Here is a 26,303-nt window from a genome sequence, read left to right as displayed (position 1 = left end):
AATCCGTGTAGATAAAAGGTAAGAAAGCTCACATAATCACTTAAATACAAAATAGATAGGAATATATACTATTCATGAAGATAAAAAGGTAAGAAAACCCGTGAACTTATATACTTATCTTTATTACAAAATAATAAAAAAAACATCAAACCGTGGTTTCAAACCACGGCTTGACTAACAAAACCATCACTTCACGAATAGTGGTATTAGGTTACAAATTTAGCTACAATCCGTGGTTTCAAACCACGGTTTGTATTATTTTAATCAAAATGTATTGTTTTATGAAATTATATCTGACATTCTTAAATAAAAGAACACAAACTGTGGTTTGAAACCACGGTTACACTTTTTGTGAAAAAGTTTATAAACCAACACCATTTTTGAAACAACTTTTATAAAAAGCACCATTTATGAAAAATTTTCCCTTTGCTTTAGAAATTTGTTGTCACTTATCAAAATTTTTGAATAATTAAGTTAGCATAAAATAAACCATGCTAATATAACCAATAATATTATCTAACATCGTAAGTCATAACTATAAAATAACCTAAGAAACTACAAAAGTACAAAATTCAGGGATGTGTTTACCTAAAAAAGATGGTGATGCTGAATTATATCACACGAGGGTTTGTATAAGTATTTTTTATAGATGTAAGATTAACTTGGTGACCAAGACATTACCGTATTAATCTTATTGTAGTTAGGAAACTAAACCGACATATTAACTTAGGTCCTTTCATATTCACCAACTTGTGATTCGGTTTGGAGTTACCAACAAATATGATTAGCCGACAACGGTTAAGGTTAAGGTGTCTTCGTTTACCGGGTTTCACCGAACCGGGAAATATTTACTTTTGGTAGAAGTATTTTCTGTATTAAATTGTTTTGAGAGAACTGTTTTAAACTTCCATTGGATCTTTTATTTGATAAAACATATAGTTCAAATTTTATAAATAAACTTTAATATGTCTTTTAATTCCAAAATTCCAACAGTATTTTCCACATTTTCATCAACACATGACATTAGATAACGTTTTTATTATTGTATGATGAAAGGTGTTACAATGTAAAGAAACACATGCTTTCGAATTACACTTACGACTTTGAATCGGATCACCCTTATAACTTAAATCTGATTCTAACTATTGATAGTCGCCGTTTAGCCAAACCATGGTTAACCAACCATCGGTTATGGTTATGGTTATGGTTATGGTTATGGTTATGGTTAACATTTTTTGACTAACCAAACCATCGGGGTAACCGACCCTTTTGCACACCCCTAAACGACATATTCCAAACAAGTTGTTTTTACTACCCTACTTTATAATTTGGGTCAGGCTAACCAGAATATTTCATTAGTTTCATAATCAACTAATTAGTAAAAAAAAGTGGTCCAACGAGCCATATCCAAAGATGATTAAATGATGTGTTGACGTAGTTTACAATAGGATAATACGAGGCGAGCCAGTTTCGGCCCGGGTTCAAGCTCCAAGTTAAATGAGTCATCTCAGCTTGACTCGACTTGACTCGCTTATTTTTAGTGAGCTGAAGTTTTAGCTCAAGCTAAGCTCATAAAAAGTTGGAGTCACATCCTAGCTCGACATGCCAACTCTTTTAAATTAAAATTAGCATTTAATGTTTAAGTAAAAATAAATATTAAAGTAGTCTTTGGTGGACTCATGGACCGTATTATTTCAACTAATTTATAAATGGATGTGCTAGAACTTTATAACCATTAAAATGTGGGTTAACAAGCGAGCTTCTCCTGGTTCAAGCTTGGCTCGTCTATAAACAAGCCGATTTCGAATGAGCCTCGAGCCAAGAGGTTTTTAAATATCCCTAGTTCAGGATGTTTTCAACATATGTTAAAGATAATTTATAGTGGTTCATGATGAAGTTTAAAAGTGTCATGAATTCAATAATGTGTCATTTGATCTATCCCTGAAAATGAGCATTCTATTCCACCTGTCATTCCATTCCACATGTCATTTCTGTATACCAAACGATACCTTATGGATATATATATGCATAACAAACGATACCACATGCCATTTATCCATGTACAATCCTGTTAATCACCATCAAAAGACAGTTTGGTTTTAATGGTCAATAAACCTTAAATGTTTAAAGGCATTACAATGTTTCTATTAGGGTTACATAACCATCTCCTATTCTCGCATTTTTCCCCATTTAATCGACTATGGCCACCAAACCCAAACTGAAGCACTGGTAAGTGAAGTGGTAATACACTCGAGTCATGAAACCCAGTGACTGATGAGATTGCTGGAGTCAACAGAACTTCAACAGGCATATTTTCTGCCAAGATCCTTTGGGATATGATGATGGTTTCTTTAAGCGTGTGAAGTAATCATCTCTTGCGACATATTGTCATACCATCACCAACTGGTACCTAGCAAATTAACGGGATTGCACTACTTATATTATGTAAGCGTAACACATTTAATAAAAACTTAACAGTCAAAACTATGTTGCAAGTCAAACACTGCATCCTTTTATCGAGTGTAGCAGGTTCTATAGTGAGGACACATACCATACTAATGCTAACACGCTCGTCGTCCATTAAAGCTCTGTTAAAACTTCTGATGCTCTCGGTTTTTTTGTCATCAACCTGTACACAAAAAGAACCTGTTACCTTTTTTGAACTTCAAATCTATTCACATTATGTGGTCAAGCTAGTTTATTAAATTTACCAGTGGGTCAGCAACTTTTCCATGCCAAAGCACATTATCAATTACTATAACACCACCTGGTCTCACCTACAAAATCAAACAAGTAAAACATATTATCGCATTCCAAAACTCTGCATCTAATAACTGTATGATGTTTCTAACCAGTTTTAGCAGCAATTCAAAGTACTCCTGATACATTCTTTTCTCGGCATCAACAAAAGCAAATTCATAGCTGCGGAAATGAGGGCGGAAGTGTAATTGCATTCCACCAAGATATAAACTAACAATGGTGTTGGATGATCAATATTCACCTGCAACCTTCCGCGTTAGCTATCATTGAGCTTAGAGTATCCACGGCTAGTCCGTGTCTTGGATCCACCTAATTATTAATCAAACATACAAGTCATTAACATAAGGGAACACTAAAAGCCATATAATCTTTCGATGTGAAGGGACATGAATTCGAAAAATATGTAAAACGAAAGGCACGTCGTCACCTTGTGTGCAACACCGGCTCGATCATAATACTTCTTTGCAACCTCGAGTGAGTTCATGTCCCTCTCACAAGCAACTAGGATCCCGGAATCCGGTAGGACTAGAGCTACAGCCAATGATGAGTATCCCTACGGCATAGAAATAACAGTTGACATTAGTAGTTAGGTACGTGCCCGGTGTAAGCTGCACCTCACCTAGACCTAGTCCCACTTGACACTTGTTAGCTGCGTATTGGTGGGACCCTAACTGGTTCTCATGATAACAAAAAAATACATGTAAATGTCAAAATAGCGAAAATACTACATACAGTGTAGACTCCAACTTCTATGCATCTCTTTGCCCCGAGAATCTGGACAAGCATTGCGAGTAACTGTGCTTGATCGGGTGACACCTGCATTTGACTTCCGCGCATGCTCGCAGTCTCCTCTCTAAGTTCTCTTAAAATCTGCAAACACAAAAATATATATATATATATATACATATATATATATATATCTTCTTAATCTTTCTTTCACTCATATACAAATAGCCAATTGAACATTTAATGCGACACTCAACCAAATTTACCTGTGGTTCTCTAACATTGGTGAGCAAGTAGTCGTATATCCGCGGAGTGACACTGATGACCTGCTTATTGCCATAGGTATAATCACTGGCTACAGTGGTCACAGCAGTTTCACTCAAGCAATTGACAGTCAAATGTAACAAGTTTTGGTGTCCAAATGGCCTAAAACTAGGGCTAGCAAAGGCGGTGGGCAATCGGTTCGGGCCGAAGCTCGATAACGGGCAGCCGGTGACTCCATGAATAACAGATGAATTACAGTTACAGCACCAGGTACCAAGCAACCGTGTTAAGTGAAATGAAAGTGTGATGGCAAATGTACAAATTATAAATTGTAGCTGCAAAATTACCTTGAAACGAATTAACTAAATTGAAATGAATTAAGGAAAATTGGATTTGTGTAGATTTGTTGAAGTTCTGATAAGTTGAACAAAGACTGTATGCAAGCTTCAGTTCCTGGATTATTTATTTTTGTTAATTTTAGGGTTAAATGAAAAATACTAAAATTGTTTTACGGTAGGAATGTTTGGGTTCACTATTAATGGATGGATTACTATGGGTGGATATTAACAGGGGATTTGAGTTATGTCTTCTACAGGGTTGCCAGTTTGGGTTTCGAGCCCACTTAGGTTATCGTCTCACCGTATGTTACGTCAGAGAGTTCTGCTCTTGTGGCGGCACATCGACTGTCAAGTGGCAGCCGACGATATGGTTTCTTGGGGGCAGGGTTGGGTCGTGGGACAGCGAAAACAAGTTAGGGCTTTAGGCCCCCACTAGTTAAGGCCTCTAAATCCAAAAAAAACATTGTATATAGATATATTATAATGGGTATAGTAAACAAAGTAATGTATTGGTGTGGTGGTAGGTTTGGTTATTACTAAAGTATAGGTTATGAATTCAAAACTTGTAATAATCAAAAAAAATTTCTAGTTAATTGTTATGAAAAGGCCTCAAAATATTGTTTTGATTTAAGCCTCCACATTCGTTGAGCCGGCCCAGCTTGGGGGAACGCCCAAACCAAACTCTAAAGCCAGTGTGGGTCTGATTAAGACATCATAGTCTGGCTATAGTGGGGCAATGGTGCTCTCCAGTTTAGAAGGTGCGCTGGCCTAAACACAAAAAGAAAGTCATCGTTCTAAAACAAATTGAATTTTATATGTGGCTCATTTAATAAACTTCGTGAATAAGTCCGACCAATTTAACCCTCTTTTGGTTATAGCCCATCAACTCAATTAACATGTTCACAACTTGATTATTGTTTGTTAATCCCTTTGACAAACTCAGATTAATGAGTTAGATGGGTCGTGTTCGACTACGCTATTTTAAGTGTGTGCCGATTAGAAATAATATTTTCGACACAAAATGAAAATATAGATCGTGTTCGATCGAACAGTTTAGTCTGCCGATATAAAACTCGTCAATCCCACACAATTGACATGCTAATTTATTATTAAATGCACTTTTTTTTATTAACAAAGCTCAGCTCTTGGGTACACCCATTGGCAAAAGGTCACTCAAGCACACAATCGCTGACAACACTGGCGACCCGGCCCATCACTCGAAGATGTAGAAAGAGGTAAACTGTTATCAGCATATCATAAGTCAAGCCTTGTCTCTTGTCGACTCAAAAAAGAATGGCTATCATCAAATCGTTTTCAAAACATTATGGGGGTTTGGTTTGAGCTTCTTTCACTTATCAGAGTTTGGATTTAGTGTTTCAAAATCAGGGATGTGACACATATTATGAGGCTGTTCTTTTTAAGTTAGGCAACACATCATATATCATAACGGTGTCGTACAAATTGGTTATTGTGACACTTCTAAGTATTCATATCTAAATCAACATCAAATTTCCGTACAACAAATATATATGAGACCTAACAACTCATTCATTTGATGTTGAAAAGACAAAAACATTCATAATACTTAAATGAATTGTAACAATATTTTGCAGGTATGTAGAAGATGAAGATGTAACAATACTTAAATGTGGAATTTTTTGTACTAATAGGTGGTTTAGAGAGACCCATTGTATTTTTAGGTGGTTTACTAACTCTTTTGTAAAAATGGATACCTCGCAAGGGCGGCCTTCGAGTTTTATCAACAAATTATAAACTCACAAGGGGGTAGCGACTTTTAACAAAATCTGACACATGTTTTTATCTTGCAAGGGTGGGTAGCGATGTTTGGACACATCAAATCTCTGCCTAAAAATAAGAATCTTACACTGTTAAGAATCTTACATTATCAAAAAACAATGTAAGATTCTTAACAGTGTAAGATTAAATCTCTGCCTAAAAATAAGAATCTTACACTATCAAAAAACAATGTAAGATTCTTAACAGTGTAAGATTCTTATTCTTAGCAGAGATTTGATGTGTTAATGCGTTGTAGATACTTATCCAAGACTTGTATCATTTAATGATGTCATGTGAATCGCTATAAACATGTGAAGTGTATGGCTAACCCAATAAAGAAAGTTTCGTAAGGGGACTGGAGCAGGCTACCATGAGACAAAAGATCTTCTTTCTAAAGAGATTCGATTCGGAACTATTATATGTCTAAGGAATAAGAATCTTACACTATGAAAAAACAGTGTAAGATTCTTATTCTTAGGCAGAGATTTGGTGTGTCCAAACATCGCTACCCACACTTGCAAGATAAAAACATGTGTCAGATTTTGTTAAAAGTCGCTACCCCCTTGCAAGTTTATAATTTGTTGATAAAACTCGAAGGCCGCCCTTGTGAGTTATCCATTTTTACAAAAGAGTTAATAAACCACCCAGAAATACAATGGGTCTCTCTAAACAACCTATTAGTACAAAATGTGTTGGAACTTATGTTTAGTGATAATTATTTCAAATGTTAACAGACAATTACAATAGTTGTTTCGCTCGCAGTCAAAACTCACGCGCATAGCCAATACACACATTCTCACTCAGGATGTTTCAGTTGATTAACCAGTTAAATATAGCACTAGCTCATCGACTCACCAAGAGTTCAGGCCATCGACGGTCAAAGGCTTCAGGATCTATGGTACATCTAAAAGAAGCATTTGCGTAAGCAAACTTCATTGAACCCACATCACAATACATTCAAGACAAAACAAACACAGATTGTTAAAATCAATCCAAAATAATAAAACTTTTGACAAATGACAACAGTTAAAACAAGATTAAAAGTAAACAGAAAATTTCAAGTTTCAAACACTCGGATTAAGGTAAAAGTAAAAAAGATACGCAAATAGACAACCGTGTGTCTATTCCTCTTCTTCCGCCTCTTCCAGCCACTTCACAAATGGCTCCAACGCCTTCACAAAGCTTTGCCTGCGCCATTAAAAATTACAAGAATACACATTCAAATAATCAATATATCTAAACTCTTGATCGTTATTAACGAAATTTAAATAAAGTCACATACCTTCCTTTCGGGTTGGTTCCTTTAGCAAACCAATGAAGTATGGTGTCTTCAGCAAGAACATCTTGGTCGTAAAGAGACCTCACAACTTCCGGAAACAACTTCATTAACTTCGTATCTTCATAACATTGAACTTGAACTTTGTAAAGCAGTTCTAACTCAAGCTTTCCGCTTGTGCAGAACGTGTTCAATAACTTTGCCCATGTTTTAACCTGCACAAACAAAGTTACTACTATTTTCATGCAAAATCTAGTTAAAATAGATAATGTTGCGATTAGATTACCTGGCGAAGAGCCAAATTAGCATTCTGCTGTTGGTTCTTGCCTGACCATTGAACAGCATCCATCAAAACATCCCAAAGAATCCTAACGATCTCGATGTCTGGCAATTTAGCATCTTTCACATGCTGTCTCACTGTTTCTATCACTTCTTCAATATCAGCTTCTTCTGATATTTGAGTCGTTAAGGCTGATTTCATTTCCTTCACTTTCACCTCAAAGATTTTCTTGTCGTTATACTCAACCAATTGCACCAACCCTGCTTTGCTGCAGTTTCAACATTACAAATAATATTATTATGTTATATATTAAACTACAATTAAGAAATTTATATACAGATTATTAAAAATATATATACAAATTAATTAATAAATAATAAACGAGCCGAGCTAGAAAAACTACTCAAAAAATATTATTATGTTATATATAAAACTACAAGTAAGAAATTTATACACAGATTATTAAAATTATATCCAAATTAATTAATAAATAATAAACGAGCCGAGCTATAAAAACTACTCAAATAATATTATTATGTTATATATAAGACTACAAGTAAGAAATTTATACACAGATTATTCAAAATATATACAAATTAATTAATAAATAATAAACGAGCCGAGCTAGAAAACTACTCAGAACCAAGCTCGAGCTCTTGGTAAGTTATTTGAGCCGAGCCCGAGCCTAGTTGAGCTCGGGCTCGTTTACACCCTAGTTGAAAATTTTTAAACAGTTTTAAAAAACAAGCGTTAACAGTTAACTTACGTGAAATGCTCAGAGAAAGCTTCAGCGGATCGTTTCCCAGATGGAAAGAACTCAAGCAAATTATCCTCCATTTTGCCACGTTTCAAGATGGATATAAGATCATCAAGGCTATTATCAAGCAAATACTCCTTGAAAAAATCTGTTATAAAAGTAAGAACAAGCCCTTTTCCAACTAGGTTATCCTTAAGAAGCGGTTGGAACACTGTCTCGGGTGGCAGCCCCGATAGTTTCTGGGAAAACGCGAGTGCTGTGAAAATCGCCAACTTGATTCTTTCATTTTCCTCGAAAAACTCAAGCGATTGAAGAAACCTTCGCATAACATTTTCAAGATTCTTAATAAGAAAAGGCCTCCGCCTCAAAATCTTCTGTATGTAAATGGCAGATGGCAAAATGAGGTCCCGTTTGGCTTCACAGTCTAGTATTGAGTACGGGTGGCGCTCGCCCTCATCAGGCTTAGTTGTTTCAGGTTGAGTACGCCCTCCGGTGAAAACGACCTCGAAAAATGTGTCACCGTATCTGTTGAAGTTAAGGTCTGAAGATTCGATGCTCTTAGCAACTACTTCCTGCAAACGGGAAGACATATGATGAAGTTGATATAATAATACTAGAAAATTTAGTTGATGAGAGTTAACTGTTGATATGATAATACCAGATCGCCGTCATTATCCAGGTAAATTTGAACCACTGCATCTGCAAATGCTGCAGGATCTAGAGGGGCTGCAATGTTCCGTTTGCGGGTCTTGATCCGCTGACCACTTTAAGTACAAATAACAGAAAACATAAGAGTTAATGAATTTCGGGTAATGAAGTGTTTGTTTCCAACTATATGTGCAAGAAATAATATAGACATTGTATGCAGTAAACGAAAAAGAAGAGATGTGTGCGAAAAACAAAAATTTGTGTGCAGTAAATGAAAAAAATTGGAAAAAAAATATCCAAAACACATGTGTTGTCACGTCATTCAATTTGATTAACTAAAAAATAACAGAAATTAGAGCATTGCTAATTTTATGCCACCACTAAAATAACTTCTTGTTTCTTTGATTGAGAAAAGAAAACAAAAAATAAAACAAATAACTTGAGCTAAAGCATAGTGAAGAGATGGTAAAAATTATTAATGAGGCCAAAATTGCTCTGGTTTTATTGTAAACAAGAATGATTACGAGAATCCTGAAGTTCTATGCAAACTGAGTAATTAATTAAAAACGAAAGCAAAAATTTACGACTCCAGCCTTACAAATTTGATTTAATAACATTGTTTTTAGCTTTCTTATGTAAAAAAATAATATAAAAAAAAAACCTTTTTGGCTTCCAATCTGCTTTGCCTATAAAGAATTTTGACTGACAGAATACAAAAACATTAAAATATATATATAGAAAGAGAGATACCAAATATAAGAAAACTTGAACTCAAAATATGATCTATTTAACTCCATAGCCTAAGACCATTTTCATTGCATTATTCTAAAATCAAACTAATAAAGATTCCATCTTGTACAAAAATATATATATACTTAAAGAATGTGGAACTATGAAACCAGATCAAGAGTGAATGCCAAAACTGCATTTAACACATTCAAAAAGTCTTGTATTTATTAACCCTTAACCATAAACAACACAAAAAAAAACATTAAAATCAATTTATCTAGGTCTAAATATCATATCAAATAATGAATAATAATAATAATAAAACAGTAACACTTACCCTAGAGTGGGCTTCTCCTTCGAGCTGCAAAATGCAAAAAAAACAATATAAAAAACATTGCATTAGGTCAAGAAAATAAATATTAATTCAACCCATCATCTCAATTCATGAAAAAGATTAAAACTTTATACATAATACCCACAAACAATATCAAGCCCACGTTCCGAGTTTACCCAGAAACACACCACATATACCAAAAAGTTTGTATTTTTATAAAAAAAAAATGAACCAAGAACGAAAAAACAGATCTGGGTATTGAAAAAGATCCAAGAAAGATGAAAGATTTGAATTTGATACGTCATAAACCAAGTCGGAGATAAATCGAAGATGAGGCGAGTCTCTCCGGCGATTATTATATGAATCAGAAAAAGGAGAGAGAGAAAAAAAAGGTGTTTGGGGGTTGAGAGATATTTATTGATGACAAGGGTTGTAAACAAAGTACAAGCCCATGTCCAATTTCACTTTTTTTTTTTACTTGTTTTAGTTGTTTATTTTTGGGTCACTTTCTTTTAACATGTGTGATACAATTTAGATGGTTGGGAAAGTTAAATTAAGTTAAAGTGTTAATAGTGAGAATTAAGTAGTGTAATCATGTAATTATATCGTATTATAATTACACTATGATGTAATTAGATTATATTATAATTACCCTATGTTGTATATATAATGACATTACTTGATTCTCACATTTAACACGTTAATTTAATTTTTATTTGATTCAAATCATATTTGTTTTTGTTTTAGATGTGTTAGTATTTTACATGTTTATTTTGATTATTGGTGTAGATTTAAATTTGTTTTGATAAGAAAGCTGGACTTTTTATTATTTGGGTTATGTTGACGTGTCGTTGCATTTATTGTTCAAATTAATTCGAAGTGTCCATATAAAGCTAACCCGACGTTACTACAACATTTCAGTTGTAATATCTTGGTCATTTTAATAAGGAATGAAGTCATTTTGTCACTCCTTTAATCACATATGTAACTAGTATGGATGAAGTAATTGTTTCTTTCAAGGGTTTTATCTTTATAACCATGCAGGACTATGTTTTTACTGTCTCTAGCTATGTTGTGGTTTAGGATCCTTGTGCTAAAAGCAGCAACTGTCATGACAAAGTAAGTAGAAACATAGTCCCAATTGTATACATTCTCGTGGTTTCGGTTCATCAAACGACTAGATTGGCTACATTTTTATAACCACCTACAGTTTGTCGAGGTGACACGATTGTATGGTCCACTTCCTCTCCATAACCCTCGGTAATCGTGAGGAAATGCTAGTTAACTTCTCTCTGTCACCTCCAATTGTCTTTTAAACATTCGAGTTCGTTTACTTCATGACATTTGAAGGCACAACTCATTGTGATGCTTTATAATTGGGCCAAGTTGCACTCTTTCAACAACATTCCACTTATTTGAAGCTGTGTCTGAGCATTCAACCCTCCATCTTTGAATCTTGTCCCTTTTTTCACCTTTGTCCCAATCAAGGAGCACATTTGATTTAATGTGTTGTTATCATGTGGTTGTGATACCACCATATGGCATGCATGTCAACTGTACTTGGTTTAAATTATGAAAGTTGAAACTTGACATTGGAATTTGAAAAAAGTTGTACCTAAACAACAAAAGTTCAATAAGTTGAAGCTTAACAAGATAAAGATAACAAGTTGAAGCCCTGTGTGCTAGAGTTTAACATACCAAAGCTAGCTATGAAAAGAAAAGACATGTATATAACTCAAATGCTTTTTAGTTATTATTAAGGCATAAGTAACCGCATGGCTTATTATTAATTGTTAAACTAAGCGAAGCTCACTGCATCACCTTTGAACTACCGAAATATTCAAGTGGTGTGAATGTTTAAGTCATTGTTGGTCCACAACGGTTGACGAAGACCGAGCACACAAAATTATTATTAATGAAATTAGGTGCCCGTTATTGATGATATTTGTTTATCATACGATTATTGATCCATGTGTGAACCTAGTTCATTTTTGACAACTCCAAAGACACTAAAATTCTAAGCACTTTGATTACTGTTGTTGATTGCAATACTATCAGATGTTAAGAATCCACCGACTATGGTGAAGAGGCATACTGTTCCAAAGGAATTATGAACTTATTTGATAATAAAAAATTCACAAGCATCCATCACTACGTCATGGCTAGTATGACTGGGGGTTGATGACGTGGGTACCTGAACCCCACTCACACAATATAGCTTAGAAACGAAGAAGATATAAGCAATAAACCTCAAAAAACCAAGAAGCTACAAGCACTAGCTTATGAGCACCGAAGATAGGAAGCTCATCACAACGACTTATAGTTAATAAGCTTAATAACATCTTGCTAAATTAATGCTACAGTAACACAAAGTCATAAAAGTCAAACAAACTGGAATTAAAGTAAAAGTAAACATGAGAACTCACAATACACCTCCCTTGGTTTATATAAACATGATACCTTTAACAAAAAATGGTCAACTCGTGTTCACAAGTAAAACAAAAAATGATGACCTTGAATGTTAAACGTAAACAATATTTGCTTGACGTTCAAGGGCGGTTCGGTTTTGATCTCATGGGGTGGCTTGGAGGAGATCGGGATAACGATTAAATTAATTGTTATCATTATCTTATCTATTTGTTTATGTTTAAGTTAATTAGTTTTGTCCTATCTTTTTGGTTTTGTGATAAGGCAGTAGCCAAAGTCCTAGTTTGATTAGGAGTCATATTGTATGGGTATATATATACCCCACGTACATGGTTTATTTGTGTGTGGTTTTTGTTTTGTGTTTTTCGTTTGTCGAGTTAATAAAACAAAGAGTCGCTTGTTGAGCAAAACCTCCTGTTTCTCTTTGGTTGTGATTGTTGATCAGTTTGTGAAAGTTTAACATTTACCTCTTATAGAGGCTAAGCTATCAGAATAAAGCTCACATCTGCCTATAAAAGAAGCATCCCTACACTTGATAACATTCTTGCTCACTCTCATACTTTCGCACTACACTCTCTCATCTGTTTACGCTTATTACCTCTAGAGAATCATTATCTTACACTCATATCGAAGGCGAGACTTTTTCCTACGATGAGGCTAACTGTTTTGTTGCTCTTAGCAAGTACGTTAACGCTCAGAGTCGAGCATCAATAATTTCTAAAAAGAAAATAAATTAAAAAGAGTAAAACACAAAACAGTGCTTGATTAAACGAGTTGCCGAACATAGTTACGAGCAGCACACCGATAATTAAATACTATTTCATTTCGTGGTTAAATCAAATCAATTCTTTAATTTCATTTCTTTCTTCGTCTGCCATTTTGAGCTGCTTGCTTGTTTGTTTGCTTTCTGTAACCCTAACATCAATCACATCACACCATATTATACCATACATGCAACAATCTCTAAACTAATAATAATAATAATAATAATATCCTCAGTCAACATTACCATCCAAAACCCCAATTCTAGGTTTAAATCCCCAATCCGGACTTATAATCCGTTACGATTTTATTCATTTTAAACCCTAACAACACTCGATTTGCTTTCCTAGGGTTAAGTTTCAGATTTGAGATCTGCTGGTGGATGATAGTTTGAATCAATCTCTAGGTTAAAAATAATATGGATGTGGATTATGGTGGTGATTTGGGCTGTCTTGACTCGGACTTGTTGCAGTTGAATGAAGTGTCTCCTTTGGCCATTAAATCCAATCCCTATGTCCCCGAGAAGCTCTTCGACCAATGGCTTTCGCTACCGGAAACCACAAATTTGGTGAGTACTGTTGTTGTTCATGTGTGTGTATGTATGCATTTGTGTTGTATGTTATTGGTGGTTTGGTTTAAGTGAGCAAATGTTAGTTAATAGTTGGTGAAATTGGTGATGTTAGATAGTTTGTAGCTTATCTTGCCTAAACCAGGGTTCTTATTGATACTGATTATGGTGGTTGGTTTCATTTAAATCAGATATTTATTTAAGAAACTTTAATATTATGCATATGCAATTTGAGCTGAAGGTGTGAATTTAGGGGTGTAAACGAGTCGAACTCAACTCCTTTAACTTTAAGAGATCTCAGGCTCGAGCTCAACTTGTTTAAAGTTCTGTTTTTAAGCTGCTCATAAGTGGGTTTTGAAGCTCAAGTTCGGTTCTTAAGTAGGTTTTCAAGCTTGAGCTCGGCTCTTAAGTAGGTTTTCAAGCTTGAGCTTGGCTCTTAAGTAGGTTTTCAAGCTTGAGCTCGGCTCTTAAGTAGGTTTTCAAGGTTGAGCTCGGCTCGTAAGTAGGTTTTCAAGCTCGAGCTCGGCTCGTAAGTAGGTTTTCAAACTCAAGCTCGGCTCGTAAGTAGGTTTTTAAGCTTGAGCTAGGCTCGTAAGTAGTTTTACAAGATTGAGCTTCGCTGGTAAGTAGTTTTCAAGCTCGAGCTCAGCTCTTAAGTAGTTTTTCGAGCTCGGGCTCGCTTGATTATTGTTTCTTAATTACTTAATATATAGATTTGTATAACTCTTATATGTATTATTCATATATGTATCAATTTATATACACTGTTTAAATTATTTTTATCATAGTTTTGTATATAATATTTATAATAATATTAAATGAAAAGTTTGATTAGGCCTGCGACCAGGCTTGAGCTTGATATGTGAAGGTTTTGTTTGAGCTCATATATTAAACGAGTCTCAATAAAAGCTTGAGCTCGAGCTCATTAAGCTTGGCTCGTTTCAAGTTTTTAACGAGCCGATCTTGAGTAGCTCACGAGTGGCTCAGCTCATTTGCACCCCTAAGTGTGATAGTTTAACTAGTAGCTAATGTGTTTGGCTGGTACTCTTTTTATTGTATGCACTTTTGTCTTGCTTTCTTATTTCACTTTCATAAGCTTAATTTGTTAATTATACTGGAGAGCATTGATGTTGTTTATTCTTTAAATACAGGTTAAATCTTTGATTAACAATGCTAAGGCAGGCATTCCATTAAACGTGTCTGGATCAACTAACAGCCCAAAGGCGACATCTGGCAATGTGTTACCTTCCATGTTTCCTGCTGGCAGTGCACCTCCACTCTCACCAAGAAGTTCATCTGGCTCTCCCCGTCTTTCAAAACAGAGGGCAGGCCCCTCGTTTTTAGCTTCGCCTTTGAGGTCGGTTAGCGAGCCAGCAAAAGAGTTAATACCACAGGTTTGACAGCAAAAGTCAATTTAGTCAAAAGTAGTTAATGTTTTGAGTCATGGGTCCTTTTTAATGATCTAGTTTTGACTGAAGTAAATATGCAATGGTTGCAGTTTTACTTTCAGAATGGTCGTCCACCACCAAGTGAAATAAAAGAACGAAGTTTGTTTAGAAGTAATCAGTTTTTCTATGGTCATGCGGATGGACTACAATTGCTTGGTGAGGGGGCTACCTAAGTTTAGTTATGCATATTTTATAATGAATCATCAGTTTAATTCTTTAACTGTATTCGGATAGTTTAATTGTGCTAATTTTGTTTGAATGGTTAGAATTCAAGCCGGTTACAAAGGAAATTTGCAAGCTGCCATCATTTTTCTCTACCGCGCTTTTCAAAAGGATTGATGTTAATGGAACTGGTGTTGTGACCAGGTATATTTTTATCTAATCTTTTGGGGGTAGTTAATTGTTATCCGATATCCATATAAATAGTTGGTGTCATGCATAGCGGTCGATTTAAACTACATGATCAGCAGCTTATCTAGTCATTTATTTTGAGTCATTTTGTTTTATCAACAAGTAGTTGCTGATTGCTGCTAACTTTATGTGTCTGTTTTTGTTCTATTTTTATCTCTTAATATGTGTATATTTGTGTGTTTATATGCATGTGTGCTGTTCTGTAAGGATTGGATATAGCATAGAGAATATAGGAAAATAGTAATCTTAGCAATTTGGTCATAGGTGAAAGAACTTTTGAGAATAATAATTACTGTTAATATTGCTAGCAAGCTAATCTTAAGTATGCTAAGTATTATCCCCATATTCTGGTTTTGGTGGCTGGTCTCTATTGCAAGCATTTTCGTAGAATAAGCATGAGACAACTTAGATCTACATGACTTGATGACTTAGAGTTGGCAAGCACATTAAGTAGAGTATTTGGTGTAAGTCCTTGTATGTTAACTTTTGGACTGTTATCTATGCTAGTGAATGAACCTACTGTATGACATGATAGAGGACCTAACATGTTATGCACCTCGCGGCTCACGGTAAGTAAATGCATATCAGGAAGTTAATTTTAAAGGAAATGTACACAGGAAAACACATAGTTATTCTTTGACTTTTGAAGTGAAAATGCTAAGTTCAATAATAGAGGAAAGAAGTTGTATGCTCGGTTATTAACAGTGATGGATAATAGGTCAATTTTTAAAGTCCTTGAGAAGGTCTGTGTTTGTAATTTGTATTTGATTGATAAAATTGAGTTGGAACATTGTTATTAAATATTATATTGCATAATCTTCTAGCTTTTGACTGATATTGTGTCATTATTTTGTGCTTCTGAACTTGACTTAAACATGCCTTGCAGGGAAGCATTTGTTGAGTATTGGGTCCACAACAACATGCTTACGAAAGATATAGCTACACAGATATTTACAATATTGAAGCAGCCTGATTTGAGATACCTAACTCATGTATTAGTCCTTACTTAAACCCCATATTTGTCTCAAAAAGGATTATAAAAACCTTCCTTCCAAATTTGATGTTACGATGTGAATTACAAAAACTTTATTTTTGTTATGTTCATACCATGGCTATCATGGTAACGTTGTTTCAACACAAAAGTCATCTCTGCTTTTGGAGTGAATGGGCCAATAATAAAAAAAATATTTTTCTGGATTCCTATACTTGGTATAAGTTTAAGTGTTTAATGATCTTTGATGTGGTGGTTAAACAATATTGAAATAGGAGGACTTCAAACCCATACTTCGTGAACTTTTGGCAACTCATCCAGGTCTGGAGTTCTTACAAGGCACACCTGAATTTCAGGAGAGATATGGTAGGCCTCTTATTTATTCATTTATTTAATTTTACATGTCATAAGATTGAAAAGGCGATGGTAAATGCTAATTATTTTTGTACTTCGGTCTGGTGTGCCTATGTTTAACACTATGAGTTATGCTATATATATCACTGCATGCTCTTTAAGGTCCATGTAAAGGTTCTGTTGATTACCTGTAGGAAAATGGAAAGAGTTGCATGTAATGGGGGTGTAGGAATTTCCTTCAAAGATCGCTCTTAGTCTCATTTAAGTTTTCTTTACTTGTATTGCGTTTCACTTTTGCTGCTTAAATAAGATTGAATATTTTGATTATATATAACTTTATTAGTTCTGGCATGGCTTTAGGGCCTACAAACATGCATTAGTATCTTCTCAGAGGTACTGGATTACAACACAATGAATAACCACATTATACATAAACACTGTTAGTAGTTTGTTTATTATATTGTTTTATGTTTTTGAAGTATGGGTCAGGATAAATTAGATGTTTGATTGTTTATCTAGTAGTTCGAAATGTTTTAGTTATTAGAATTTAAATTTAGCAAGTATTTTCAGTCATAGAAGGTTTAGGTTGGGGTCAGGTACAAATAGTTAATAGGGTTTATTTTTATGGCGCGGTGTTAATCATTAATAAGAAAGAATCGTGGGAGTGTTTAACCGCAAATATCCGATTGTGCACTGTATAGGTTGATTGTTTTTCATGTACGTACATGGGGCATCTGCAGTTCAAACTATTATGTAGCTTGCATTAATGTTGTTCTTTATATACTCAAACTGGCAATAAAAAAAGGCATATTAAAGTAGCTATTAACATATAATTTGATTGCAATTGTCAGCTGAAACGGTAATATACAGAATATTTTACTACATGAATAGAGCGGGTAATGGTCGTCTAACCCTCAGGGAGCTAAAACGTGGAAATTTAATTGCTGCAATGCTGCATGCAGACGAAGAAGAGGACATAAACAAAGTTTTGAGGTAATAAAATCTTTTATTAATGTTGTTGATGCAATAACAAGTGAAAATCTTAACATCATCGTTTCTTTCCACAGATATTTCTCATATGAACACTTCTATGTGATATATTGCAAATTCTGGGAGCTTGACGCAGATCATGATTTCTTGATTGATAAAGAGAACCTTATAAGATATGGCAACCATGCATTGACCTACAGGATTGTTGATAGAGTATTTTCTCAGGTTTGTGTAGCCAAGATGGCAAGATAGTATATATATATATGATGAGTATCATTACAGAACTGTTAAATTATTTAAGATATATATATATATATATATATATATATATATAGAAAAGGGTTAAAATAAAAATACATAGTTTTGTAGGAAGAGTAAGAAGGACATAAAATTTATAGTTAGGAAACTATGTGAGCCTATTTAGGGAACTATGTAGTCTAAATCCTAGATCCTAGTAAACTATTTGGTATTTTGAAAACTACCAATCTCAACCACTAGATCCTAGATCCAAGAGTCTAAATTTATTCTTACTCTTCCTAGAAAACTATTTCTTTTTACTATAACCCACCCCTATATATATATATATATAGACACACACACACACATACAGACAGGAACACATTCCTTTCAGAACCAGTTTTCTGTTCAAAAGTGAGAACTGCGAGAGTCCCATAAAGCACTTATTCGTTGTGTTTTAATGACTTAATGAGATAGTGGGTAAGCGGTTATCTAACCGTTTTCTGTCACACTTAAAGCAAGAGGTACAAGTGCATCATGCAGTTCTCGCAGTTCTTAGCATATTTCTTGGATCTGATTTGAACAATTCCCTATACACACGCATGTGCACATACATATACCTATATATGCACATATAGGGTGAGGTTCGTTACAGAATAATAAATTATTGCGATAACAAAAAGGACAAAACTACACAGTTATACGTGTAACCATGCATTTATATTGGGTGAGGCTTTTTACAGAACATAATATTATTCTGAGAACAAAAGGGACAAAGCTAAATCATTTAGTTTTTTTTAATTAATAGTTTATAGTTTTGAAGGTTTTACTTAACAAATGGGTATGTTATGTACATAAAAAACAATTTGTTCATATACTCTTTAAAAAAATTATTTTTAACATTTAACTGGACATGTGAAGGAATATAACCTACACTTGACTTGCACATGTGTAGGTTCTATAAATAAACGAAATTTGAAATTCAGGAGACATGAATATAGATTGCAATTCAACCATTTTCATATATATATTTTTTAATATTAAGATTGAAAAATGACCAGGTTCCAAGAAAGTTCACGAGTAAGGTTGAAGGGAAAATGGGATATGAAGATTTTGTTTACTTCATTTTGTCTGAAGAGGATAAGTCATCTGAACCCAGCCTCGAGTACTGGTATGCATTAGGTTCATCCTTTCACTTCAAGTACATGTGTTTTGTAACATAAAAACGAAAATGACAATTGCATATATATGGTTTTAAGGTTCAAGTGCATAGATTTGGATGGAAACGGAGTGCTGACAAAAAATGAGATGCAATTCTTCTATGAAGAGCAGCTGCATCGCATGGAATGCATGGCTCAAGAGCCTGTTCTTTTTGAGGACATATTATGTCAGATAGTTGACATGGTTGGACCAAAGGTATTTTCTTTTTGCTCATATTATTGTTATTTATAACATTTTATTTTGTTTAAGGTATTGAAATTGTATAATTGGTGCAGGACGAGGGGTACTTTACCCTTCGTGACTTGAAAGGAAGCAAACTTTCTGGCAGTGTTTTCAATATCTTGTTTAACCTGAACAAGTTCATGGCCTATGAAAGTCGTGACCCCTTCCTTATCCGTCAGGTATCATACTATAATACCAGTTAGTTAAATATGTTATTTATTTAAAATACAAAATTAAAACATTATTTTGTAAACAGGAACGTGAGAACCCGACATTGACAGAGTGGGACCGGTTTGCACATAGGGAATATATTAGGCTTTCAATGGAGGAAGATGCTGAAGAAGCCTCTAATGGTAGTGCAGATGTATGGGATGAATCTCTAGAAGCCCCCTTCTAGTTACTAATTCAGGTAGTTAACTATTTATGTAATTAAGAAAAATACAATTTAAGTTAATCCCATAATAACTGACAGTTCTTAAAATCTTGTTTTGCTGCAGACGGGTTCAAACATTCTTTAATGAAGTTGGGGCGCTGAACCGAAGGCTTACCGAGTGTGATCAACGCTGAAAGGATTAATCTGCAGAAGATGAATCTAAAATAGCAAAAAAAAATGAATTTTTCAGCAGCCAGTTTCCAAGTTTCATAAGATCAAGCCAGTCAGATTCTCAGGTGATTTTGTTTGAATCATTTAGTGTTCTTGAGAAACTGCTTTCACAAAACATTTGTTATGTTCATAAGATCTTTAAAAAAAATATGTGCATTAACATGTTCTAAATGGCATAGGCTGGTGGTGTAGTTTTGATTTTGACTTTGGTTTTGATTCCCTGGACATATTTGTTTTGATGTCGATTTAGATTTTTGTATGTAATAGAATGACTTGATTCTGCAATGTTTCTTGTTTTAAGCTTGTAGTTTGGATTTTCATTCTACCAACACATTGGCAGTGGCAGGATCTGGATCTGGATCTGGATCTGGATCTGGATCTGGATCTGAATTCAGATCATTGATAGTGTATAGTTTTTCAAACTTATTTAGGTTTATAACTTAAGAGCACCTGTTTTTTTATAAAAAAATTGAAAATAAAGTAGGAGGAAGAGCAGGCGTGGCGATTAGAGGCGTACATAAAACCCGGTTCAGACCTGACCCGGTATACCCAACCCGCGGGCATAAACCTGGACCCGGGACCGACCCAGGCCTGCCAGAACCAGTTCCCACCTCTAGTCAGGCAAAACTCGGACCTGACCCAGCCAAAACCAGACCATACCTAAAACCGGTTCCGGTTCCTGAAAAAACCCGATTTGCTCACCTCTAGTGACAATAATACTTTCGTGATATGTTCTGTTATTTTGGCTTTGTTATAGTTTGATCTTGTGGATTGTTATCAAGTTTGTCTGTTACAAATTTGATGTGAGATAATCATAGGTCAGACTATTAGTTCTGCTTTCAGGTGTTTAAAGTCTTCCTTTTTTCTGTAGAATTAATGAGTGTTATAGTTTGATCTCCATTGATCGTTCAAACTCACAAAATTAACCTCATAGATGTCCTTTCATTCGTTCGTCCAGCTTGGTGGACTCTCCCACTTCAAATGCCAATGTTAGATATTTAGATGCAATCCCAAGACCATATTCTAATATTCACATCTATAATTAGTGGTTATGTAAAAGTTTACGGTTAATAAAACTATATATTCATTAGATTCAAAATACTAATACTCTTTAAGTTGTAACTTCTTTTTAATCAATCAACTTTGATGGTATGTTTTATTAAATTGTTTACTTTTTATATAATTATAATTATAATTATATATATTTAAGTATGTTGATTTTGACTATTTTGTTCATGAATGATATGCTACTAAACATAGATTTTGCTGTTTGAGTTGTATCCCCACGTTTAGAATCAAATAAAAACAATACTATCAAAATCCAACAAAGTGAAAAAGATGGATTATTAATGAACTCAATTCAATGTAAAAAGATGATGTGATATTCCAAATTTGTATTATATAATTTATATACAATACCATATGAATTTCTAGAAACATGTTATGTCTATAACTAACACAACTGCCGTTCAAAAAAGAAAAAAAAAGTAACACAACAACTAAAATTTCCTTAAGGGGTGCTAGCACTTGACTTTTCACGATGCTCGATGACTGCCTATATATATAATTAACCGAAATTTAGTCATGCCGGAAAAGACAAAGGTATAAACGTTACAATGTCACGTATTAGACTTAACACAATTAAGTATTAACTCTCGTTTTAAAATACACATGTCACGTCATAGTGTATTCCCTGAACATACTCGTGCTAGAATGCATCATTAACAAACAAACACGAGTAAATTTTTATCTGAGTCTATGAGGTTTATCAAGTTAAACTACCATATTACATTTTTTTTTGTTCAAATCATGGCTTTGGGTTTTATTTAATTTTAACCGGTTTGGTTAACTTATTAAATTTATCTATTAAGTGGAATGACATTTTAGCCATTTTACATCATAGTGGCTATTTATGCAAATTGTTAGTGATAACAAAAAAATGGAACATAAATTGTAAAATGATTGAAATGCCCCTCTCCATTTAACATAATTATTTAAAAAAGATGACCTAAATGCCAATTAAAAAATTAAATCTGAAGCCATCAATATAGACAAAAAGAAAAAAAAATCTTCGTACTCAGGTAGTTTAACTAGATAAAACTTATTAACTGAAGTAGAAATTAACTCTAAAATAACAATACCAATAGAAGACACAAACATATACAATATGGTAAATGTTAGGCTCATTTTCACTTACGATGACTCGAGTTCGGCTCATTTCAAGTTATTTTACTAAAGCTCGAGTTCGGCTAGTGAGTTTTTTCTCAAGCTCAGACTCGGCTCATTCGTTATCTATTAATTAATTAATTTACATACATTTTATTTATTTATTTTGAGAAAAAAAAACCCTTAAACGAGCCAAAGCTCAGTTATAAAATGTTAAAGTTAATATATAGAAGTCCAAAAAAATATAACTTAAAAACATACCAAACTCATTAATACTCGACAAGCCTAAACTAGCTTTCCATACAATGCTCGTGCTCATTCTTACTTGAATAAAAAAGCTAGACTCATTTCAAACTTTTTATCTATCCAAGCTCAGCTCGGCTGTTTTTCACCCGTAGTAAATGTATGTCCGGTCCGGTTGCCATCGTTGTCCTTTGAAGTTTGACCTCTGGAAAACAATAAAGGCAACAAAGAATTGAATCAAGTAATAATATTAGTAATAATATTCTGCTTTTCAGCTTCATCATATAAACCTGTAACATTTATAAAATTATTATTATTAATCCAAATCCAGTAGAGAGAGAATCACAGAAAGAGATCTGAGCTGCTTTTGAAGAACAAACACCAACATGATCCATAATTGCATATGCATCTTCTGAAACCCTAACTCTTTACACATCAATTCATCTTCTTCAGGTATACATCTATCTTTTGTCTGTTTGAATTCTAATTTAGTAAGTAACACGGATCTGTTTTACATGATGTACTTATTATTTTATTAACTTGTTTTATTTATGTCTCCAGATTTGGGGAAATTGAGCCCTAATTTTGATTTTCCCCCAATGTTGGTGTTTAGAAATTAGGTGAATTGATATAATTAGTAATTACACATAGAATTGATGGAGGATTATTCGAAATACTCGCATAGTCCGGCTCATGTTGCTGTAGCTCAACGAAACCATGCCGGTCTTAAGAAGCTCATCGCCGCGCTGCCTAGGTTAGCCAAGGCCGGTACGGTTAACACCGAGGCGGAATCGGTAGCGGCTGAGCTGGAAGCCGATGCGGTTTCGGCTGTTATTGACCGGCGTGATGTTCTGGGGCGGGAAACGCCGCTTCATCTTGCGGTTAGGCTTAAGGATCCGGTCTCGGCGGATATTTTAATGGTTGCTGGTGCGGATTGGAGTCTTCAAAATGAGAATGGGTGGAGTGTGCTGCAAGAGGCGGTTTGTAACCGGGAGGAGAATATAGCTATGATTATTGCTCGTCATTATCAGCCGTTGGCATGGGCTAAGTGGTGTCGGAGGCTGCCACGTATTGTTGCGTCGGCGAACCGGATTCGGGATTTTTATATGGAGATAACGTTTCATTTTGAAAGCTCGGTTATCCCGTTTATAGGACGGATTGCTCCTTCGGATACTTACCGGATTTGGAAAAGTGGGTCGAATTTACGTGCTGACATGACTCTGGCGGGATTTGATGGGTTTAGAATCCAACGGTCGGATCAAACTTTTATGTTTCTTGGAGACGGGTATTCACAAGGAGACGTGTGTTTACCTCCCGGTTCTTTGATTGTTCTTTCACATAAAGAAAAGGAAATAACAAATGCATTAGAGGGTGCGGGCGCACAACCTTCAGAAGCTGAGGTGGCGCATGAGGTAGCTTTGATGTCTCAAACAAATATGTACCGGCCCGGGATTGATGTGACTCAAGCCGAGCTTGTTCCTCATTTGAACTGGAGGAGACAAGAGAGGACTGAGCTTGTGGGCTCGTGGAAAAGTAAGGTGTATGATATGCTGCATGTGATGGTGAGTGTGAAATCGAGGCGGGTCCCGGGTGCTATGACGGATGAGGAGCTTTTTGCTAATGAAAACGGAGGCGAAAATGTTGACCATGATGAGTATGATGATGTTTTGACACCCGAAGAGAAGATGCAGTTAAATTCGGCTCTTAAAATGGGGAATTCTGAAAATGCTTGTGAAGATGAAGATCAACCCCACAATGGAAATACGGATGCGGGTTCGTTTGAAAATTCTGAATCCAACACGAAAGATAAGAAAAGTTGGTTCGGTTGGAACAAAAAGGGCTCAAAAACTAATGATCCCGAAGATTCAAAGATTTTAAAAAAGTTTTCAAAACTGAATGAAACTCAAAAACCATCATCTGAATCTGTAACAACTGTAACTGTAACAGACGATAGCATTACCGATTCTAAGAAAGGAAAAGATAAGGGCACTAAGAAGAAGAAGAAAAAGGGAGCGTCAACCGACACTAAACACGAAAGCGAGTACAAAAAAGGGTTAAGACCCGTTCTTTGGTTAACACCCGATTTCCCTTTGAAAACAGACGAGCTCGTTCCATTACTTGACATCTTAGCCAATAAGGTGAAGGCCATTAGAAGATTAAGGGAGCTTTTAACCACTAAACTACCTACCGGTACTTTCCCAGTAAAGGTACAATATTTTCGTCTTTAATATGTTGTTTCAGCTGCCATTACTTTTTGCTGTTTTTAATGTTTATTAACATCTGTTTGCGAGTGCAGATCGCGATTCCAATTGTGCCAACAATCAGAGTACTTGTAACATTTACAAAATTTGAGGAGTTACAAACCGCATCAGAAGAGTTTTCAACGCCACTATCAAGTCCAGCTCATTTTCAAGATACAAAATCTAAAGAAGCGGAAGGATCAACATCATGGATATCATGGATGAAAGGTAACCGTGGTGACCAATCAAGCGACAGTGAGGGTCGAAGTTTCAGGGATGAAACGGACCCGTTTCACATACCAACAGATTACACGTGGGTCGATGCGAATGAGAAGAAACGCAGGATGAAGGCCAAGAAAGCCAAGATCAGGAAACACAAGAAGAAATCTGCAGAAAAAAGTAACGAAAATGGAGCGAGACAGGTGAGTGAAGATTTGGAGTGATTTGTTGTTGGATTCGGGTATGACATTTGTGTGGTAATATTTGATTTTTAGGGTTCTTGTTCGTTCGTTGGTTCGATTGATTGTTGTAACTTGTATGCAATCTTTGTTTCTTTGTTCCAATGGTTTTGGTAGTTCTCTCAGGAACAGTTCAACATGTTGTATTAATGTTTTAATTATTTATTACTGCTCTTAAATTTTCTTTACTTTTGAATGTGACATTCTTTCATTGATTTAACATGTTATCAGATATCAATCATATACAATGTGAATTGACTTGTTACATCTAATTTTTATATACCCAGAAAATAAACTTCAACTGAAAGATTAAAGATTGTGTCAAACAGTACTCATTTTTATGATTAATTTCAAAAAAGGGTGCGACGTAGCCGAGCTGCTCGCGAGTTATTTGATGTTAGATCGATAAAAATCTAAAAGTGAGCCGAGTTTTTTTGAGCTATATGGGAAGCTCATATAGGCTCATCAATCCTTAACGAGCTGCGTATATATTTATTTTATATATTTTGAACTTCTATGTATTCATTTTGCATCTCACGCCCGAGCTCGAGCCGAGCTTAGTGTCACAGAGCAATCTTTTAAAGCTCTGTGTGACACCGAAAGGCCAGACAATCCATCCACTTATGATCACCGGTTTCATCCTGCCTTGGGCTCATCAGGCGAGCGGTAACAGCTCGCAAGCAGCGATGTGTTCGTCCTGCAAGCATAACTAGGCATGTACGCCTTCTTTTCTAGTTGAGGTCGTGCCCGATGAAGTCAAAGGACTTGCTAGCAAACCCAAACATTAGGCCCCGACCAAGCAATTTCGATTGTCGAATATTTGGTCATTAGACTCGTTTAAGGTTTTTCTCATAATATATAAAAATAATTAAAAACATATATAAATTAATTAATAAATAATAAATGAACCGAGCTCGAGCTTTGAATTGAAAACTCAAAACTAGCCAAACTCGAGCTCTTGTAAATCAAAGCAAGCCGAGCTCGAGTCTAGTAAAGCCCTACTCAAGCTCGGTCTAGCTTGATTACACCCCTAATATTTCAAGTCTAATTCA

The 26,303-nt window shown here is 35.0% G+C and overlaps 4 protein-coding genes across 4 annotated transcripts; 2 read left to right on the top strand and 2 right to left on the bottom strand.

Moving 5' to 3' along the window:
• Window positions 1-2,075: 2,075 nt before the first annotated feature.
• Window positions 2,076-6,842, bottom strand: LOC143535590 (uncharacterized). The gene is made up of 9 exons (XM_077029804.1): window positions 6,741-6,842; window positions 3,753-4,085; window positions 3,493-3,630; window positions 3,188-3,313; window positions 3,002-3,069; window positions 2,853-2,922; window positions 2,712-2,777; window positions 2,552-2,629; window positions 2,076-2,410 (listed from the first exon to the last, which is right to left on the bottom strand). The coding sequence occupies exons 1-9, from the start codon at window positions 6,840-6,842 to the stop codon at window positions 2,369-2,371; spliced, it is 1,023 nt and encodes a 340-aa protein (XP_076885919.1). The 3' UTR covers window positions 2,076-2,368.
• LOC143535623 (uncharacterized) lies at window positions 6,842-10,289 on the bottom strand. Its single transcript, XM_077029832.1, has 7 exons — window positions 10,210-10,289; window positions 9,913-9,936; window positions 8,857-8,962; window positions 8,208-8,770; window positions 7,448-7,709; window positions 7,168-7,376; window positions 6,842-7,073 (listed from the first exon to the last, which is right to left on the bottom strand). The coding sequence occupies exons 1-7, from the start codon at window positions 10,212-10,214 to the stop codon at window positions 7,007-7,009; spliced, it is 1,236 nt and encodes a 411-aa protein (XP_076885947.1). The 5' UTR covers window positions 10,215-10,289; the 3' UTR covers window positions 6,842-7,006.
• Window positions 10,290-13,281: 2,992 nt separating this feature from the next.
• LOC143535622 (serine/threonine protein phosphatase 2A regulatory subunit B''beta-like) lies at window positions 13,282-20,429 on the top strand. The gene is made up of 13 exons (XM_077029830.1): window positions 13,282-13,666; window positions 14,818-15,060; window positions 15,165-15,270; window positions 15,381-15,480; window positions 16,412-16,517; window positions 16,792-16,882; window positions 17,722-17,863; window positions 17,938-18,085; window positions 19,159-19,268; window positions 19,357-19,513; window positions 19,594-19,719; window positions 19,797-19,949; window positions 20,038-20,429. Exons 1-12 carry the CDS (start codon window positions 13,517-13,519, stop codon window positions 19,935-19,937), a joined length of 1,620 nt encoding a protein of 539 aa, XP_076885945.1. The 5' UTR covers window positions 13,282-13,516; the 3' UTR covers window positions 19,938-19,949; window positions 20,038-20,429.
• A 2,414-nt stretch (window positions 20,430-22,843) lies between these two features.
• LOC143535621 (uncharacterized) lies at window positions 22,844-25,424 on the top strand. Its single transcript, XM_077029829.1, has 3 exons — window positions 22,844-23,006; window positions 23,115-24,760; window positions 24,850-25,424. The coding sequence occupies exons 2-3, from the start codon at window positions 23,210-23,212 to the stop codon at window positions 25,234-25,236; spliced, it is 1,938 nt and encodes a 645-aa protein (XP_076885944.1). The 5' UTR covers window positions 22,844-23,006; window positions 23,115-23,209; the 3' UTR covers window positions 25,237-25,424.
• Window positions 25,425-26,303: the final 879 nt, after the last annotated feature.

This window comes from Bidens hawaiensis, unplaced genomic scaffold, assembly GCF_021521415.1.
Source record: "Bidens hawaiensis isolate Kalapana, Puna unplaced genomic scaffold, B.hawaiensis_p1.1 tig00010569_1, whole genome shotgun sequence".
Lineage (NCBI taxonomy): Eukaryota > Viridiplantae > Streptophyta > Magnoliopsida > Asterales > Asteraceae > Bidens > Bidens hawaiensis.
The sequence above is the reverse complement of the archived record's forward strand: the minus strand, read 5'-3'. Positions and strand labels throughout refer to the sequence as shown.